The sequence below is a fragment of the Symphalangus syndactylus genome, chromosome X, assembly GCF_028878055.3.
Source record: "Symphalangus syndactylus isolate Jambi chromosome X, NHGRI_mSymSyn1-v2.1_pri, whole genome shotgun sequence".
NCBI classification, from domain to species: domain Eukaryota; kingdom Metazoa; phylum Chordata; class Mammalia; order Primates; family Hylobatidae; genus Symphalangus; species Symphalangus syndactylus.
Window position 1 is genome coordinate 55,299,121 of NC_072447.2, and position 16,238 is coordinate 55,315,358.

Consider the following 16,238-nt stretch of genomic DNA (forward strand, 5'->3'; position numbering starts at 1 on the left):
AATCTCGGCTCACTGCAACCTCTGCCTCCCGGGTTCAAGGGATTCTCCTGCTTTGGCCTCCCGAGTGGTTGGGATTACAGGCACCCACCACTATGCCCAGCTAATGTTTGTATTTTTAGTAGAGACGGGGTTTCACCATGTTGGCCAGGCTGGTCTCGAACTCCTGACCTCAAGTGATCTGCCCGCCTTGGCCTCCCAAAGTGCTGGGATTACAGGAGAGAGCCACTGCACCTGGCTTGAAAGGTAATGATGGGTGAGGAGATTAGGGAATACGTGTGGTGGGTGCAGTATTTCCAACAGTGCCACAGCCATGGGATCTTATCTGCAGGCCCCATGCCTTGTGTGTGTGCTCACTTGTTGTTAAAGTCACATACCACTTTCTGGAACATTCTCTCCCAGAGCATCCCTTCCTTTAGTGGCTGGGTGGCTCACTTGCATTACAACACTGACCTTTCATGGGGCTTGCAACCTTCAGTGACCTTGAACTCTATTACCCTGCACCAATCTCATTGCATTCTTTTTGCATGATGTGCTGTTCATAGCGGTTCATGGAATGATCCCTAGTGTTATTTCTTCAGTTTATCGTGTTATAGCAAACTGGGCAAAAACACAGAAAAGACATGTTTATTATATTTTTCTACCAGCTTAATATTGACATGTTGGATGTGTTTTAAATACCATGAAATTCAAAAAAATGAGCTTAATGGTAGCATTTTGCTTTCTGTCCTCTGTATATCTAGGGTAAGAAGTCTGTACAAAAGTAATGGGATTTTCTGAACTAAAAGGCCAGGGGCTCAAATTTTGGGTCTGAATGTGGCCTAAACTCTTCTATACAATTTTTGTAGCATGATATTTATTTGAGTAAAGCAAATAATCACTGGTAGTTTATGTTTCCTTCATATGGGTCTTCTGAAAGTGAGCCAGGTAAGCTCATTCAGGCCTGGGCTCTTTCTGGGGTGTGTGTGACACATACAAGCGTTGTCTCTGAAGCCACCATGGTTCCTTGCTTGGGCAAAGCGTAGGGCAAGGGCAGGGAAGGAATCGTGTGTAAACCAGGTTAGTGAGGCACACCAGGAAGCACATCCCAGACTCCAGCCAGAGACCAAATCAAACCATGAAATCACAAAGGCATTGGGCAGAGCGGCAGTCCTGGAGCAGGCATCCTCCCACAGCTCTTGATGCAAATGTCAACCAAGGGCCACATTTTCCATGCTGTGGCACCTACACCACCGAAATCAATTTAGACTTCTATTTCTAGGAGACGTCACAACTTAGACTTTTTCTTTTTTCTTTTCTTTTATTTTTTTTAAGATGAAGCTATTTTAAGCCTGCATCCAAATGCAAGCAACTGAGCTGGAACTGCTCGCAGGATGCCGTCTGTTAACAGCCATGGCTGAAGACTGAAACCTGCAGGATGGGCACCAGGAGCCTGGGTCGTGCTCCTTTACAGGGCCAGGAGCTGTCCCTCTCCAACACTCCCACCCCACCCCAACTGTTGCGGGAAGGTGTCTGAGGCCTAACTGTGTGGATGAACTCTGCAGGAGCCTTTAGAAATCAGGCCATCCCTCTTCTTTTAACCCTCTGTTGTTTGTCCCCAAGCTGTTTGGCCTGCAATCTGAGGAGACAACTGCCTTTTCATGTTTTATACATTTTATTCATACATTTCTCCAACTTTGAAATGACAAAAGCCCAATTCTATGGTTTCCCATTACACAGCATCCTACAGGTATGTATATTCTACAAGGAATACTATGGAGTTTCTCTTCTTCCCCTGTCACACAAGATAACTGATTAGGGTTTCATCAACTTGTACTGTGCCGGCAGCGCACCAGCATTCTGGTTGTTCCGGCGACAGGGCAAAGGGATCAGGATGGGAGGGCGTGTGCTAAGGCATGTAAATAGATACACACAGAGAGAAAGAAAAGCAGGACATTTACAAAGAATCCAAACCTTTCCAATCCCTTCAGCTCCTGGGTGTTGAGGGACACCTCCTGCACAAACGCTCTTGCAAGCTAAGGCTCTGCTGTACCCTGCAAATACTTACAATTGGATACGGTGAAATATACAACAACCATTAACATCTCTCTCTTTTTATCACTGAGACAATACTTCAACACCTTTTATAAAAAGGCAATAATACATACAGAAAAAAGAACACGTTGGCAAAACTTTATGCAAAACCACCCCAGAACTGAGTTTGAATGGCGACACGCCTACACTGCAATTAAACACGATACTCGGGTCTCAGCACGTGAGGATTGGGCGGCCTTCACATCAGTCACGCTGCCTGCTGCACCCGGCAGCCGCCTACCTGCCTGCACAGATGACATTCCGGGAAACAGCTAAGACTGGAAATCAATTCCCCCAATTCTTGGTCTCTTCCAAATAAAAAAAAAAAAAATAGGGGGAGCCACTCACTGTGGAGGAATGTCTGTTTCTGTTCCCAAGGACAACTCCCGCTACAGAGGTTGTACTTCCCCTGGGTCCAGAGAGGGTCACCCCTAAGCCTCTGTCAGTAAGAACACTGGCGTGTTCTCTCAGTCACACACCAGAGAGAATGGAGCTAACACATAAGTAGTAGCTAAATTCTGAGTTTCTGAGCATACGCAGAGATGGAGTTGTGCTTGGGGCCAGAAAGGAGGTCTCCTGTGTGGTGACAAACATCTCCTTCCATTTTCTTTTGCTCAGTCCATTTGCACAGGTTCAAGGGAGTTGATGGAGGGTCAGATGAGAGGTGGTGGGAGCTCAGGATTTTCTATCCCCACAAAGAGGTAAGACTTGGGAGTGCTGGCCCCAGAGATGGTGCGGCCCTCTTTCTACTTCTGTTTCTGTGGGCTGTCTGCCCACCTGCTGCACAAAGCAAGGCAGGGGAAAGACCGGATGGGAACATGGTGGTGAATATCCTCTTTTTTCCCCCTTTCCCCCACTTCCTGGATGTATGTGACAGCTAAACTTCACCCACTAAGCTGGAAAATCCTGGACTCCCCATAGCTCCAAGTTTAAGGCAGACTGATGTGGGTGTGCACAGGCAAAGCCAATCAAGCCATGAGCTTGGAGGAGAGTCCTGTATCCAGAGATTCCAAACAGAGAGGGAAATCTTATTTCTAAAGGAGTTAGAAAAGGAAAGCCTCTGGCAAATGAAATGATCTGTGATTAAAGCTTGTAGCCTTTCTGTAAGCTGCAGTTAGAAGGAAAGCATCTTTCAATAGAAGAATTAATTAGAGGCGCAGAACAAGAGAGCCACGCTCAGGGACCTTTAACCCATTACAGGCTGTAATCGCTCTCAGTATTGTAAGCCCTAGCCAAGAGGATGGAATTAGGAGGCTGTGTTCAGTTCTGAGAAAACAAGAAACACACACGAGTTTGATAATAGGAAGCAAGAAGGAGGAGGGATGAGGACGACAAGGAGCTTGGTTTTGGAATGTCGATTCCAAGGTGCCTTCTCTTTCCAAAGAGACAGTGTGGGAGGCATTTCTATTAAGAATTTGTTAATCAAGCAGTTTTCTTGGTAGCTTTAGCAACACATTCTCTTTGCCCCAAGTTAAGAAACTGGCCTGAAATGAAAAAAAAAAAAAAAAAAAAAAAGGACATGACATCAGTGGAGGACAAAGGAGAGCTGGCTTTGGGCTGCCTTGTTTTTCAGAGGCAGTTTCCACGCTGGGAATCTTCCTGGAGGGTGGTTCAATTGACTAAACTTTTTCAAGAAATAAACTTGAAGCCTTAATGAAGAGACAAATACAAGTGATTTAAAAACAAAAGAACTCTGCAGCGATCAGATCAAAGGCTGTAAAAAGATAACAGTAGCGGCAGCCCAGGCCTGCCTGGAGCACAGGGGAAGGCTTGGCCCACTGGCTGTCTCTAGCAGCCTAAGAAGGAATTGGACGGGGAACAGAACACCTCCTGCATTTCTACTGCAGTGGGGGACTTTGCGACATCTTTAGATATTCTGCCACCAATAGGATGGGCTGGGACGATGCCTTCTGAATGCAAATAGCAAGAAGTAGGTCAACCATTTCTTTTCCTCTCTGAGCAAATATTTTAAATCATCTCACCTGACAAGAGATACATTTAATTGCATTTAAAAAGGCTACAATGTTATCTTGACACTGGGAAACTTCCAGATGAATTAAATTGAGTGACATTTCCCTTTTTAGCATTAAAATGGGATATGCTGCATGTGCAAAGTAATTACTGTCTTGTGATTGGAAAATCAGGACATTTCATCTTTTTAACAAAGAATTCAACATATAAAAACACTCCCTTTCTTGCTGTGGGGAATGGAGTTGGGTGGGGGAGAGAACCTTCAAAATACGGCTCTCCAGTACTTCAATTGACCACTAATAAGATTTAGTACTCTAATCATTCATTCTGGTCTTTAAAAGAAAGAAAGAAAAAAAAAAGTTCTGCTGATGGAATGGAAGCAGTAAAGAAGCTTTTAGCAATTTTCTCTGATTGCTTAGTGGACAACTGTAATGTAGCAGTAGCAGTAGCAGCAGCAGCAGCAGCAGCAATGTACTGAAACTACTCTGAATTCAGAAATTTAAGTATATGCAGCTAGGTCATAAAGACACTGCTTTAGAGAAGACATGTATTAGTGGAATGGAACAGATAACATCTTTGAGAAGTCAATGAGTTCTGCATGCAGGGATTTCACCATCGGAATGATGGCAAGAATGATGCCTGCCTGTGTGCTTCTCAGAGGATGTATAAAGCCACTGAGGACGAGTGCTACAGTGCCTGTGAATTCTGGGGCCACAGACATCTAAGTTGGCATGGCTTTTCTCCTCCTCTGCTTAATCCACCTTTATAAACATGGCAGATGGCTTAAGACAGGCATCATCAGCATCTCTGGAGATGTGGGCTCAAAGGGCAAGTGGGGGCGTGGGGGTTTCCACTAGAGGGAGGGAAGTTTCTGTTTCCCATGTGTTAGTTGTAGTTGTCTTTGTGCTTCACCAGAAAAGAGGTAGAGTGGACACCTTCACACTAAGAGCCCGAACTGTGGTCAGTACCATACCAGCAATGACTGTCTGGCCTTGGCATCTATCAGATTTGAATCAGTCCTAACACAGCCCTAACCAACTCTTTGAAGGTTTCTCTCTCCATCTAGCATGAGACCACTGTTGAGCTTGTCTCTGATTTGGTGGCTTGCTCACCCCACTGTGGGGCCCAAACAGAAGTAGTTCACTCAATACCTTGTTAGTAAGTTGCAGACTCATCTGGTCACTGGCAAAAAGGACAACATCAGAAAAAAAAAATCGCCACCATTTCATAATAGGCGATGGGGGGCGGAGGCGGGTAGGGTGTTGACAACGTAAAAGAAGTATACTAATGCCTTCTCTGTTTGGTCCTTTAAGAGGAGCTGTTCGGCTCAGAACACACCCTGCACATCCTGCCAAGGCACAAGGTGACAAGGCCATCTAACCTACAAGAAGCAAAAAACGATGGTATGTTTTCAAGGATCACAGGTTAATACAAGCACTTCACACCCTCACACGCTAATGAAAAACATTCTACTGACCTCTGGCAAAGAGTCTGAGAACCCCAGCCCGAATCTCCTGTATTGGAAGAATGTGACTTCATGGAAGGGTTATGAGATGGTTAATGTCTCTAAAGCAACAAGGACAGATGATTCCCCTGTGCCAAGGGATACAGCAAGAGGAAGGAGAGACCACAGGTGGCCTCCAGTACACCTGTGGCCCTTGGGCGCATGGCTCTGTGCGAGTCAGACATGGTCCAGCTGTGCTCTGGCAGGCTACTTTGTCGCCCTGCCAACTGATACTCACTCCTGGGCCTTCAAAGTTTCGATGAGCATCTAACAAATTATACAATTGTAAAGATTATCAGCTTGGAAGCCTGAACAAATCTGTAATGAAATGAAGGACCCAAAGGCATTTAATTATTGAACACATAAAAGGAAGTATATTTAAAAAAAATTGGTCAAACTGTCCTGTTAGTTATCATTTTAAAGGAATTTACAGGGCTGTTATAGATGATTCTTTTGGAATATTTCAGTTTATAGCAAATGCCTAAACTGGTTTCTTCATTGCACAGTATTTTCTCTTAAAATGGGTGCTTTAAAACAATTACATACAGATTAAAAATCCTCATTTCTTTGCTTAATTAAAATGTTAATACTCTTAGACAACACAGATCTGAAATGGTGAAACCAGCAATTCCCCCCACCCCACCTTACAACAAATTAAATTGAGACAAAATTACAAACACATTTCACTACATGATTATTATTAATAAAAATCAGTTTCTTTTTTTTTATAAAGTTGCCCAAAATGCAAGGGATGTGCATAGGTTTACAACTTAGTCATAATAGCATTTTATTCTTATTCCCCTGGGTGTGCCCCATGAACGGAATGTAGAATGTACTTTGCTGTAGATTACAGATTGTTTTGTCCAACACAGACACACCGACAGCATAAACGCTCGCGACTGTCCACATGCATTAAGAGTCAAGACCCAACTTCAAATCTCTAAAAGGTTTACAGGGTGCTTCAAAGAGACAGTATCACATTATCTGGATGTTACATAAAGGACTTAAAAAAAAATACTATTCTAAAAAAAAAAAGGAGAGAAAAAAGGCCTTTAAAAATTTATGACTGTTTTGTAATCACTACACTAATTATTTCAAATAAATAAAGGAAAGAAAGATATTCCAATATTCCAATCCATAAAATCAGACTCTAAAAAGAATGTAGTGTTCCACCCCCAGTCAAGGTAACAGAATCATTGTTTATTATTATTAAAATAGATTATAGAAAGCAGCATCTATTTTGTGCAGTTTTTAGGGGCCTTGGAAATAAAAAGCTATGATTTCCAAAAATATAACATTCCAAAGGATTGAATAATACATACATTTAAAGATACATTTTATTAAAGTTTAGGAGAACTGATTAAAAAAGATACTGTCTCTTTAAATTAGTGTGTAATTGTTTTTCTCCTCCTATCTATTCGGACATGACAATAATTATAAATGTAGGTCACACTACAACTAGGTAGTCTCTAGGGACCATGACCTGCTGACACAAGGCCGATAACAAAGAGGCTTTTCCACGAATGAGGTGCTCCCAGTTATGCTCAGATATCTGGGGAGAGGCCTAATAGACCCAGGAGACAGGGACCCACTGTGGGGCTGTGCACACGAGCTCAACAGCTTCCTCCAGATGTCTGATTGTCTCATCAATTTCATTGTTGATAATTGTGAGATCGAAGTAGTGTGCATATGTTCTCTGTAAGATGTCAGACTCCTTCTGCAGACGCTGAAGAGATTCATCCTAAATGGTGATAAGATGGAGGGAGGGGTGGGCATGAGAGGAGGGAAAAGCAAACAGAAGAGAGAAATCAGTTGGATTCATTCTGTTTTCACATTTTTGTTCATCCCAGTGTCAGAAACAGTCAAGGCCAGACCCTGACATGCCATATGCCAGCATGAGGCCAAGTCCGCTCCATGACAGAGGAGACAGTGATTGCTCAACATGCAACAGAGGGTCCATGACAAAGCAGACGAACCAGAGAAAACAGACGCTCTTCAGGAAACACGCCACCCCCACTCAGGCCTAGCTGTGCCTGTTCACAGAGTCAGGCTTGGTAGGGCCATGCCAGGTGTGGGTTACAGTGGCTATGGTGGCCCAAACAGGCCAGCAGGAAGCCCCCCCGCCCTAGCCTCAAGCCATTCTCCCAATTGGCGAGAGGGCCATGGTGGCAAGGCTGGAGCTCTGTGCCCCACTCCCCTTGGTCCTCCACACTCACTGGAGCCAGGCCTCAGGGCCCAGCTGTGTTTGCACCAACAAGTCCCTGCCCTTGGATGACAAATTAAGTTGTATTTTTTCCTCTTGTACTTAAAGGTGCCACACGTTCCAGGAATTCAATTACATATAATGGCACTCACTCAATAGCAGCTGATGCCAGAGGCAAAAGCTCTTTGAGTGCTACAAATAATGGCTGGAATAAGGCTGTTTCCCCAATAAACAGCACCTGGCATCTGATGAATCCCCCCAAATTGGTCTGCATTAGAAGCGGCAGACAAATGTCACTGTTCGTAGGTCCTCATAGCTCTTATGAAAAAAACAGAAGGAAGAGAAGCTACTGAACTCTAGGGAGGTTTGCTGCAACAAAGGATGTTCCCTAAGCTGCAGCTTGCCACAGATTTTAAGAACTCTCGCAAGAGGGATCCAACAGGAGGAGGGAGTTTAGGGTCCCAGCTTTGTCATGCAAGTATAGCTTCCGCTACAGTGGCAGTTCTTTCAAGACAGGGGTCTCTTAAGAGCCACCAGAAAGAAGTCTGCCTCTATATCTTCGCAAGTCAAATTTGTCATGCTGAACTCCCAAAGGGCAAATTCAACCTTGACACTAGGGAACTTTGTGAGTCAAATTAACCACCTCCTACCTGCCAAACAGTAGGTGGGTGAGCTCTTGGGCTGTCTTAAATATACATAGAGATAATGAAATACCTCTTTATTTGATTAGTGGCTCTCTCTCCAGCTAGGGCATAAACTTGTCTTGTGTGCCCTGTAATTGCTGTGCCCCAGCATTAGGCATAGTGCCTTACACATAGTTAGTGCTTAATAAATGCTGTCAAAAGAACAAGCACTTGTCTGACTAGTGCCAGTCATTATAGGGTTTTATAAGTATTAAATCTAAAATCAAGAGACTGAGCAATTCTTCCAGGAAATGGGGGCTCTGGGTGACAGAGACAGATCTCCAGAGAAAATAAAAGATGCAGTACCTTCAAGGACCTAGGAGCCATAGTGCCCAGTACTGGCTTAGGGCCCCTCCCCTCCTCTTCTCTAAGGCCCCTCTGTTATTGGCAAGAGACCCTTCCTGGGAGGCTGCTGGGAGGTCCAGGCAAGCCTCAGCTCTCTGGGTATAGCTCTCAAGAAAGGGGACTAGAAGTGAGATAAAGAGACTTGCTTGATTCTGTCCTGGCACTGCAGTGGGCATGCGCGGACACCACAGCAGACAGGAACTCAATCTTTTCTCTCAGGGCGCTCTGAACCAAGAATGTCCTACCTGTTTTGTCCTCTTTTACAGGCATTTCAAAGCAGGACAGGGCATGCTTTGAATGTTAGTGTTAAGTACTACAGTGTAGATAAGACCCCAGTTAATCATCACCTTCTAGTTCGGCTTGCACTTAAAAAGCATAGTATTTTCACTGTGGCTTTACTTTATAATCAACACAATGCAAAAAACGCCATTTTAGCAAACGTGCATTCACCCAAAGACAGGAGTGCTTCCTACCAGGATGAAAAGGAACAATTCCTACAACATCACTCTCTGGCACACGGGATTCTATTTGAATATATAGTCCTGAGCCTCAAAAACCACTAGCAGAGTTTATGATTTGCTCAGCAAGCTGGGCTGATGAAAATATTCAAGAAAATTTATGGCTGAAAGTATCACATTTTTAATGTAGGTCTCTTTACAGAAAAATAAAGCTCCCTCTTAAGAATCTTTTAAGACGAAGCTATATTTGTCAGTCTCTTCCTCGACAACAGCTTGTCTGTGTGCTTGACTCACACGTGAGCAGGGTTTAACTCAGTGAAAACAAAATGCCTTTATTCTAACAGCAAAAGCAAGGATTTGTGGGAACAAAGTGTCTACATTCTAAATCTATTAAAAGAAACACGGCTGTATTTCACCACCTCCTAGCTGGTACTTACAGGCAATTTTCTGCACCATTTTGGCAGCTATGGAAAATTAGTAAAAGGGCAGGAAAACAGGCAAAACAAAAACAAAGCAAAGATGATGATTCAAGAAAAATACATGGCAACTGAAGGATAAAAGCTAACCACAATGTGGAGTTTCAAACATGCTTGTGTATTAAATAAGATGGGAAGGTAGAATTTTACAAAGGAATATACCTCTTGCAGATGAAATGACAAAAACATAATGACAGAAAATAAGAGTAACATAGGTAAATCAAAATCCTGAATCTTCCTTAAAGGTACACAAAGGGAAAATTTCCAAGCCATGATTTAACTAGATTTTAAGCTTGGGTGAGTTTAGGTCAGTGTTGACTGAACAGAGTCAATCAAGAGTCCTCTGATGATTTCTAGAACCTGAGAAAGCAATGGTCTTCAGGAAGACTTTGTATAAGAGTCTCCTCTTAACTAAGGAACCGACAGCAGATAGGCACTGCTACACTTAGCAGACACATGGTAACTACCCTTTGATCTGCTCAGCAATGGAAAACCTTCTAAGTCGGCAGCCAACTCTCATGAGCACCACGTCTGTGGCAGTTTCTGACTTGAGCTGGCTTGACAGTGGACAGAGCTGATTTCTAGGTTTGGTAGTCTCCAGAGGCCTGGAGAGAAATTCCACAAAGGTTCCACTCCAGGGGCTGCATAATCCCTATCCGGAGAGGGAGTAGGCTGGCAGCCCTGGAGGTTGTGAGACACCTGGGACGCCTCGGTCCTGGTGGGAGTGAGGGGGTTTGTCCTCAGATTTTAGAAGTCAGCTTACTGATAAGGCTGTCCCATGTAGCATTCTATTCCACATCCCATTTCATCAGAGCAGCCTTGCTGCAAATGTAGACTGACATGCTTCTGACTGTGCTGGGGAGTATGGCTTGATCCTTACAGCTTATTTGGGGAAAAACAGATTGATTCTTACCTCATTTAAACCTGGAGTAATAGTTGGTGCAGCAATGAAAACAACAAAAGGAGCAAACTCTGCAGTTCTTAGGACCTTCAGTGCCTGTGTTAAGAAAAAAAAAAAATCCCGACTTAAAAGAAGAAATAACTAATGTAACTTTCAAATGAGTCTATAAAAATGTTTATACAACTGAAAATTCCAAGCTCTTGGCTCAAATTTTTGGCAAGGTATTATTAAATTTACCAACTTTATACATAACTTATATTACTTTTTTCTAAAGGATGGACAATAGCCATCAGAAAATAAAAGTTGGCAAACTGGACATTTTTCTTATGACTCATGAATCAATCTACTTTTCTTCATAAAAGTTAACACTGATTATGTTGGTTAATGTTCATTTAAACCTGGCTATTAGTTGTAGCCTGAATTTTAATCGACAGGAAATGGATTTAAGGGGAGACTTGGACCTGCCGGCTGGTTTTACCACTAATCTGGAGGCCACTCCCTCACATTTCAAATTTCAAATTGCTAGCCAAGGACTGCTAGCAAATCTGTCCACTGTAACTGTGTGTTGCTCTGCAGAAAAGCCCCCTGGGACTCCTGGGGAAGGGGGAACCTTGCCCAGGGCTGGAGTTAGGAGCCCTAGACTTTGTGTCTTAGTCCTGTCGCCAAAGACACTGTGTGGCTGTGGGCAATGTGTAGGCACATGAGAAAATGCTGCACTCAAGACAGAAGGGCCTCTGAGATCCCTTTCAGTTCCCTTCCAAGGCACTGAAAACCTCTAAATGCAAGCTACTAGTTTGGATAGATATACTGCAACGCTGCAATCAGACGCTGTGGGAGTTGATTCTGCTAAGGGATTACTGTTTCAGCTCCTCCCCAGGAGGATATGATTATCTTGGAGGTTACAAATTCCCTTCCAAGGAACAAAACCCAACACATACAGGTACCCAATTCACAAGTGACTGACGTGATTAATTCATATGCGCTGGGGTAAATATCTTGCTGTCATTTACACAAGAATTTAACTATCCCGCTCCCCACATATTTTGCTTTCTAAATGGTCTTTAAATTTGCTTGCTTCGCGCTATTCCTATTGCTCCATCTTTTGCCCAGCTTATTGTAATAGTAATTAGACTGGTCGCCCTGCCTCTGGTTTTGCTGCTTTCCAATCCATACTCTACCCTGCTACTGGAATGATCTTTCTGAAATTCAAAACCCATGGCTCCCCTGCTCAGAATTCAACAGTTCCCTCTTGGCCTCAGGATAAACTGTATACTCCTCAGCATGAATGTCACCTCTCTCCCTCACAAGCATGCCTATGCTTAACCTCTTCAGCCTTTCTCTCTGCCCCTTTGGCTCCATGGACCAGCCTTCCTGAACTACTTTCAGTTCCAGAAAGGGCCAGACTCTCTCTGGCTTCCTGGCCTTTTGACTTACTACTCCCTCTGCCTGGACCTCCCATCCTCTCTTCCCCTTCCCCACTTGCTCTTTTGCTTGGCTGAGTAATCCTTCAGAACTCAGTACTGATGCTCTTTTCTTTGGGAAGTCCTTTGTGAGCTCTGAGACCGTCCCATGTGCTCCTGAAGTACCCATCACATGGGAAACCCAAGACAAGACCCCAGGGACTAGTGGGTACCCTCCTTGAGGGCAGGGACTGTGCCTTGTTCAGCTGTCTCACTCATGCCCAATATGGCACCCAGCATAAACTGCCCTTATGAAAAAATTAAAATGTAAAAATAGTATATATAATTTGCACAGAATTTATCTTGTCTTTTAAGGCAGGTTCATCTACAGAGCACTCTACTCTCTTGGCTGAAGGGACTCTCTTAGCCTTTTTGTGCATACAGGCACGTAAGAGACAAATTTGACATGAAAGCTTCTTTCTTTTTTTAGTGCAAGGTTGGCTTTCACTAGGATTATATTTCTGAATTTTAGTCACACAGCATCTTCTTGTGGGTTGAGGGAGACTGGTACATTGTATTTATCCATCAAAGTTTTTTAATTCTTGAAGTCCTAGGCTCTGATTCTTCTGGTAAGAAAGCTCTTTAAGCTTGCATATGTTAATTTTTGAAAGAGGTAACTGGCAATTTCTTTGTCAATCCTTTTGTGGCTGAAGACTTAAGCAAGGAACAAACATTATGAGGAAGTCAAGCAAGCTAACAGGGATCTTCACTTAGAAATATTCTTTATGTCAGTATTATCCTAGGCCTTTTTTCCTTCCTTCCTATGCTCATAGATCAGGTGAATACAGGGTCAGCTGAGACAAGGTTTTCTCATCACCCCTACTCCCGGTCACACACATATACCCATCCCATAGCCTGCTTCTGGGCAACTGAGATGGGAAAGAATCCAATTTGCTTCTATCCCCAAAGCTACTCTAAGTGCTAGATGGAAGTCCACTCAGCCTGGATGCTGAATGGAACCCACAGATGAAGTAGAGAATGACACCCTGGGCATGAAATGTTTTTTTTCTCTACTCAGTGGCCCAGCCTGCCAGCTACCCAGTCCTTCTCATGTTTTCCATTCCAGCTATCACATTACAACAGCAGAAAACAAACTGCTTGGAACATTAGTTTAGCTTCCTGCAGATTGCCCATCTCTGCACTGCATTCACGCCCTTGGTCTATATCCAGAGACTGCACTCACTGCATAAAACCATCAATGGTGGCCATGTTCCTCACATTGCCAAATGACTCTTATGTCGGTGAATCAGGTTATATTCCTTGATTTCCTTTTTTTTGCCCTGGTTGTCAGGAAGTTCAGAGCCAAATTTAATGTTTATCACAGTAACTAAAGTAGCCCTGTGGTTAGCATATTTGCTTTCTCCTCCTTTTTGTGGCTTTTTCTATTTCTATACTTTATTATTGTACTTTCAAAAATTCTAAGATGCCTCAAATCCTGATTGAGATTTTCCTGTCTAGTCAGCCTCATATCTTCAGCAGACTCACCACACATTTCCTCGCTTGTTCTTGAAGGTCTTTGTGCCATACTCTGCACTACTTACGGGTCTCAAGTAGGTGCCACTTTTGGTGCTGTGGTAGCCTGGCTGAGGTTCAGAGTTACTTCAGGGACGGGAAATGGAATTGCTCACAAGGATTCCCCTCTCTCAGGCAGTTAATAGGTGACTTAAAGATGAACTCTAAACCCACTTCCTTTCTGACTCAGGATGAGGCACAAATTTTTTAATGTTCATGGGCAAATATTTCTCTCCGAATCTCTCTGGGATTCGGAGAGAGAGACAGGGACAGAGAGAGAGACAGAGAGTGAGAGAGAGGGGAAGAGGGAGAGAGAGAGACAGAGAGAGAGAGAGAGAGAGTGTGTGTGTGTGTGTGTGTGTGTGTGTGGAGAGAGAGAGAGAAACAGGGACAGATATGGACAGGGAGAGAAAGAGCATGCTCTAGAAAGATCACTGAGAGCATGCTAGATTCAGATAGTCAAAGTAACATTAATCTAACATTTGTGGAGATAAATTGATTCTATGGCTTGGCTATGGCCAATAATTAATCTCAGGTTATTATCCTCAAGGAATAGAAACTCATTTGACCCAAGTGTATAAGATGCAGATATCTATTCTGGTTTGCAAACTTAAAAGGCACACAGGGGCAAGCATATGAGTCATTTTGTACAAAAATCTAAGGGTTTAGGAAGAGAGCAGTGACCCCAGAACCCATCTCAAGAGAGCTAACTGATTTCACAAAATAGTCTCTGGTTCAGAACCTGGCTCTTGTTTTAAACTATGGATTTTCCTAACAAGACTGTATGCTACCTCTTGATGATGACCTCTTCCGCTGTGGGCAAAAGCAAAACTACAAATATTCTGCTACTATTAACTTTTCCGTGCCACAAATGGATATATCAGAATAAAGTTAAAATCTAAAACCATCACATTAAGCTCTGATTACACACTGGGGCTATTACAGTTTCAGCTTTAGGGGCACAGATTATTTTCTGAGCCATAGCTTTATTTTCATGAGAAATAAATTCTATAGTTTTTCTTAGGTTTGACTGAATTATAGATTTTTCTGAACGTTTAAAAAAAATGAGGCTTTACATTGTACTACAACGGATAAGGTGAACCACCTTAAGGATTCCCAGGGTTACCTCTTCTAGGGTGGTACAGTGAAAGGAAGTGGGGATTTATTGTAAAAGAATAAAAATTAAAAAATCAACACAGTTCAACTTCACACCTCACTTTCAATTGGCTGTAAAGCCTTAATCGAGTCACAATTATGTTAAGCCTTGGTTTCTCCATCTACAAAAGTAGATACTGATCTCCAGCTCATAGGGTTACAAGGATTAGGTAAGGAGTCATAACACCTAGCAAAATATACAGCACTATAAGAACATAATCTATTACTATTTTATGAGAAGCTAGGTTATTAATTTCTTTCTAGTTTAATGTCTTTACCATCATCCTCTAGCTTTAAAGTTGGACCACAACATCTTATCATATAGTATTATTAGACGTGCTCAATTGGGCCTCAGTTGTCTGAAATAAGATGGCATAAAGTATTAGGCCTGCACTAAAAGAGCTGGACATGTGTTAGGTGGTTTTCCTATGGTCCACATGTAGTTTGGCAGAAGTGAGAGGATTCTAAAAAATGCCACAAGGCCCTTCTGTTATGGACAGTTTTGGATGTACAATGAGGAAAGAATTTCATCCTCACCATCTTGTCTTCTGAATTGTATTCTTAGCTCCTGACCCTGTGCTTGACATATAATAAGGGCTTAATACAAGTTTGTTGGATTAAACTGTCTGTGAGATACAGTAGAGGGGTCATCTAAGAAGCTGGAGTGGGAAAGCGGGGATGGAGAAAAATGTCCTAAGGAGAGAGCCTCACTGGAGCAATGAGGCTCTGCCTGAAAGCAAGTTGTTCATGGTCACGGGCATCCTGAAGGCAGGAAGAAGGCCTTGTCCAGCTGAGGAGACTGGGCTGAGGGCAGAGAAGCCCGAGAGTGAAGCCCAGTCGGTGCAGACTGCGGGCATCCTCAGCTGTACTGTGGTATGCAATGGTCATTGTGAGACCAGGACTAGCATGAGGTTGGCCTGCGCAGGAGGGCCTGGGACCAGTGTGGTCAACCAGACCAACAGGAGGAGCAGGACCTGGGCAATCCCTATCCCCAGGGCTGCTGGCCCAGAGAGGCTCAGGCAGCCAGGATGCCTATGGCCGGCCCTCAGGGCTAGGTGGATCTGAGAGATCGCAGTTCTGAGAGGCAGGGACCCAGGAAGCAGGAGAGAAGAGTGCAGGTGAGCTCATCCAGCACTCAGGGGAGCAGAGGAGAGTGCCCAGCCGGGGTGAGAAGGTGCTTTGGGGCCAATTGCAATGGGTAAAAGTAACTGCTGTGGGTGTCCTGAGGAGGCTGAGAGAAGTGTCTCCCACTCAGCAGTGCAGAGCAATGCATGGCTGTGCAAGGGCAAGGAGACAGGGAGAGCTGGACGCTATGGGTGGAGCAGCAGCAGCAGCGGCAGCGGCAGCAGTGGCGGTGGCGGCGGCAGCAGCGGAGGCAGGTAAGGCAGAAAGCCCTCGAAAGTGGACTTAGATAATGCAGAGGGAGTCTGAGGAGCCCTGCAGCCAGCATACTGCTAGAGACATTACTACCAGCAGAAAACGACGTTCAGGTGAAGACCA

The 16,238-nt window shown here is 43.8% G+C and overlaps 1 protein-coding gene across 16 annotated transcripts in view; it reads right to left on the reverse strand.

Annotated features, from left to right (window-relative positions):
* Nucleotides 1-1,632: 1,632 nt before the first annotated feature.
* Nucleotides 1,633-16,238, reverse strand: part of CASK (calcium/calmodulin dependent serine protein kinase) — a 402,784-nt gene continuing 388,178 nt past the window's right edge. For all 16 annotated transcript variants that reach the window (XM_063634517.1, XM_055269150.2, XM_063634519.1 and 13 more), the window contains 2 exons: nt 10,624-10,707; nt 1,633-7,286 (listed from right to left, as the gene is read on the reverse strand). In XM_063634517.1, the coding sequence (XP_063490587.1) occupies nt 7,110-7,286; nt 10,624-10,707 (261 nt within the window). In that variant the 3' untranslated portion in view covers nt 1,633-7,109. The remainder of the gene's footprint in view (nt 7,287-10,623; nt 10,708-16,238) is intronic.